Here is a 2,517-nt window from a genome sequence, read left to right as displayed (position 1 = left end):
GCCCGCCCACTCCCCGCCCCGCGCCGTTCTCAGTTAGAGGCTCGCGATTGGCTCAGGGGGACTGTCGCGAGCTCTGGTTGGTCGGCGCGGAGTCACGAGGGCGCCGTCGTCGCCTTTCCACAGGCGATTACTGAGCAGGCTCAGTCTTTCGCCTCAGTCTCGAGCTCTCGCTGGCCTTCGGCTGTACGTGCTCCGGGATCTTCAGCACCCGCGGCCGCCATCGCCGTCGCTTGGCTTCCTCCGGACTCATCTGCGCCACTTCTCCGCTCCACACTCCGCCGCCATAAGCCGCCATCATGGTGAAGCTCGCGAAGGTAAATGGCCTTGAGCGCGAGCGCAAACGTCTAGGCCTGCTCTCCGAGGGGCGAGCGCGGCAGCGCGGGGAGGAGGGCCTGCGCGCAGTCCCGGGCGCGTTCTAGGGCGCCATGCTGCGGGAAGTCTCGCGCGATTAGTGGGGAGGTCTCGCGGTGTCTGGCTACTTGGTGGCGAGGTGAAGAGCTTCTGCAGGTGCTGGGGGCGGCGAACGCGGCGGGAAAGACAGAGTCACTGAGCGCGGGGAGGGGGCGCTGGGCCCCGGGGTGGGGAGATGAGACCAAACTCCTGCGACGCGTACGAGCTGGGACCCGACTCCTGACGCACGTGCCCGGGAGCGCGGCCTGCCACGTGGGCCGCGCCGTGTGGGTCCTGGAATCTCCAGAGGCACCGGTACCTTGCGCGGGGAAATGGCGGTATCGGCCCTAGTCGGAGTCCCGGCCTGGCAAGCCGACACGTGGTGGGCCCCGGAAGGTGGCTCTGCCGCGTGCCTTTTGCGCCGTGTTTCGGGCACGTGGTGGCCTACCAGGTACCCCCACGTGGCCGCGCCGCCTCTTTAAGGGGCGGGGTTGTCTTGCTGGGAAAGGCGTAATGTTCATGAGAAAACCAAGGTAGTTACTTTTTACCTTAGGGCGGGTTTTCTGTTTGTGAAGCCCGGGAGGAAAAATGTGGGCGGTTGAGAGTAGTCTATCTTGCATTGCCATCAGGACTAGTTTTGATGTTGTACTGTTTGGCACTATGAGAAATGGATCTGAGGAAGGAGATGATGGCGGTTTACTATGAACAGTAATGGCAAAATATGAATGGCCTGAAATGTCGAGGTGGAGGTGTAATGACCTACTTGTGTCCATTTTAGGCAGGTAAAAATCAAGGTGACCCCAAGAAAATGGCTCCTCCTCCAAAGGAGGTAGAAGAAGATAGTGAAGATGAAGAAATGTCAGAAGATGAAGAAGATGATAGCAGTGGAGAAGAGGTAATTTTATCCAGCTTAATGCAGAATTATGTTAAAACTACAAAATGGAGAGTTAAGACATGAAATTGGATGTCTGTGGCTAAAATAAGATTTTATTCATCCAGGTATGTCCTATTGTAGTGGTTGTTTCACAGGCTCTTCATTGACATGTCAAGATGTCATTTGGCTAAGTATTTGAATGTGAGTTTGAGACAAGAGGTCTGGGGATCTCCTTTCCATGTGCCTCTGCAGGGCAAGGAGTGTGATTTGTTGTGTTAACTCATTACATTTTTCCAGTTTCAACATGTTAGCCTCACCCCGACATGTAGAGCTGGGCATTGTATTCAGATCTGAGGATAACCTTCCCAGATTCCTTTCCTAGCCTCCAATTAAGATTAATTGGTCTCCATTCCATTATATATAAACTTCGTAATACTACTCACTGCGTTATAGTTATCTCTGGTGTAGACTGAGGGCTGCCGCCTCTTTGTGTTAACATTGACCCTCTTTACTCTTTAGCAGTCCTGGCCTTTATTTGCTCGCTGTAAAGACATCTGAGCACTGAATTATGCTCAGGTTTCTCGTTGAGAATTGAATAAAAGTTTTATTCTTCCACACATTGCCTGATAAAACTATGAGATTTTCATGTAGCTAAACGATGGCTTTTATCAAACTAACATGCTCACTCTTTGATGTGTGATAGTTTTGTAAGGGATGATTATGTTTGGCCTATTTGATTTTCATTTTATCTCAGGTCCTAAGAATGGAGCTTCACCGGGCTCGGTACTGCCACCCACTCACTGTAGGAGCCCCAAATGATTTAATAAATTAATGCTTGGAGCCTCCTATGTGTAAGGTTCTGAATAATTTACACATAGCAATTCATTATCCTTATATATGTAATATGATACTATTACCATTTTCAGATGAGAAAGTTGGGGTTTGAGAAAGTATGAGGTGCAAGAATTCAGAGGTCTGGTTCAGAGGTATTTTAAGTGTTCAAAAGGGTTCCTTAAATGGCTGGGTATTCACCTGATAGTAAGGGCTCTGACCTAAGACAACATAACAGAAGCCTGGAGTTTAACATGCTAACATGTGTCCAGTGCATGTGGTCTTGAACCAGAAGCCTTGCCAGAATCTAACACTCATTGGGACCATGGTTATCTTTTTGGGTGTGGGGCTGGACTTACTGGTTTGGTTTTCATTTATTCTCAAGGTTGTCATACCTCAGAAGAAAGGCAAGAAGGCTGCTG

At 50.3% G+C, this 2,517-nt stretch overlaps 1 protein-coding gene across 1 annotated transcript in view; it reads left to right on the top strand.

Moving 5' to 3' along the window:
* The first annotated feature begins 116 nt into the window (after positions 1–116).
* The window catches only part of NCL (nucleolin), a 19,246-nt gene continuing 16,845 nt past the window's right edge, over positions 117–2,517 (top strand). Inside the window, exons 1-3 of the mRNA XM_011952044.1 lie at positions 117–314; positions 1,169–1,285; positions 2,481–2,510. Coding sequence (XP_011807434.1) covers positions 297–314; positions 1,169–1,285; positions 2,481–2,510 — 165 coding nt within the window. The 5' untranslated portion in view covers positions 117–296. The remainder of the gene's footprint in view (positions 315–1,168; positions 1,286–2,480; positions 2,511–2,517) is intronic.

This window comes from Colobus angolensis, unplaced genomic scaffold (assembly GCF_000951035.1).
Source record: "Colobus angolensis palliatus isolate OR3802 unplaced genomic scaffold, Cang.pa_1.0 Scaffold33, whole genome shotgun sequence".
In the NCBI taxonomy this organism is placed as follows: Eukaryota; Metazoa; Chordata; class Mammalia; order Primates; family Cercopithecidae; genus Colobus; species Colobus angolensis.
This window is presented reverse-complemented; position numbering and strand designations above follow the sequence as displayed.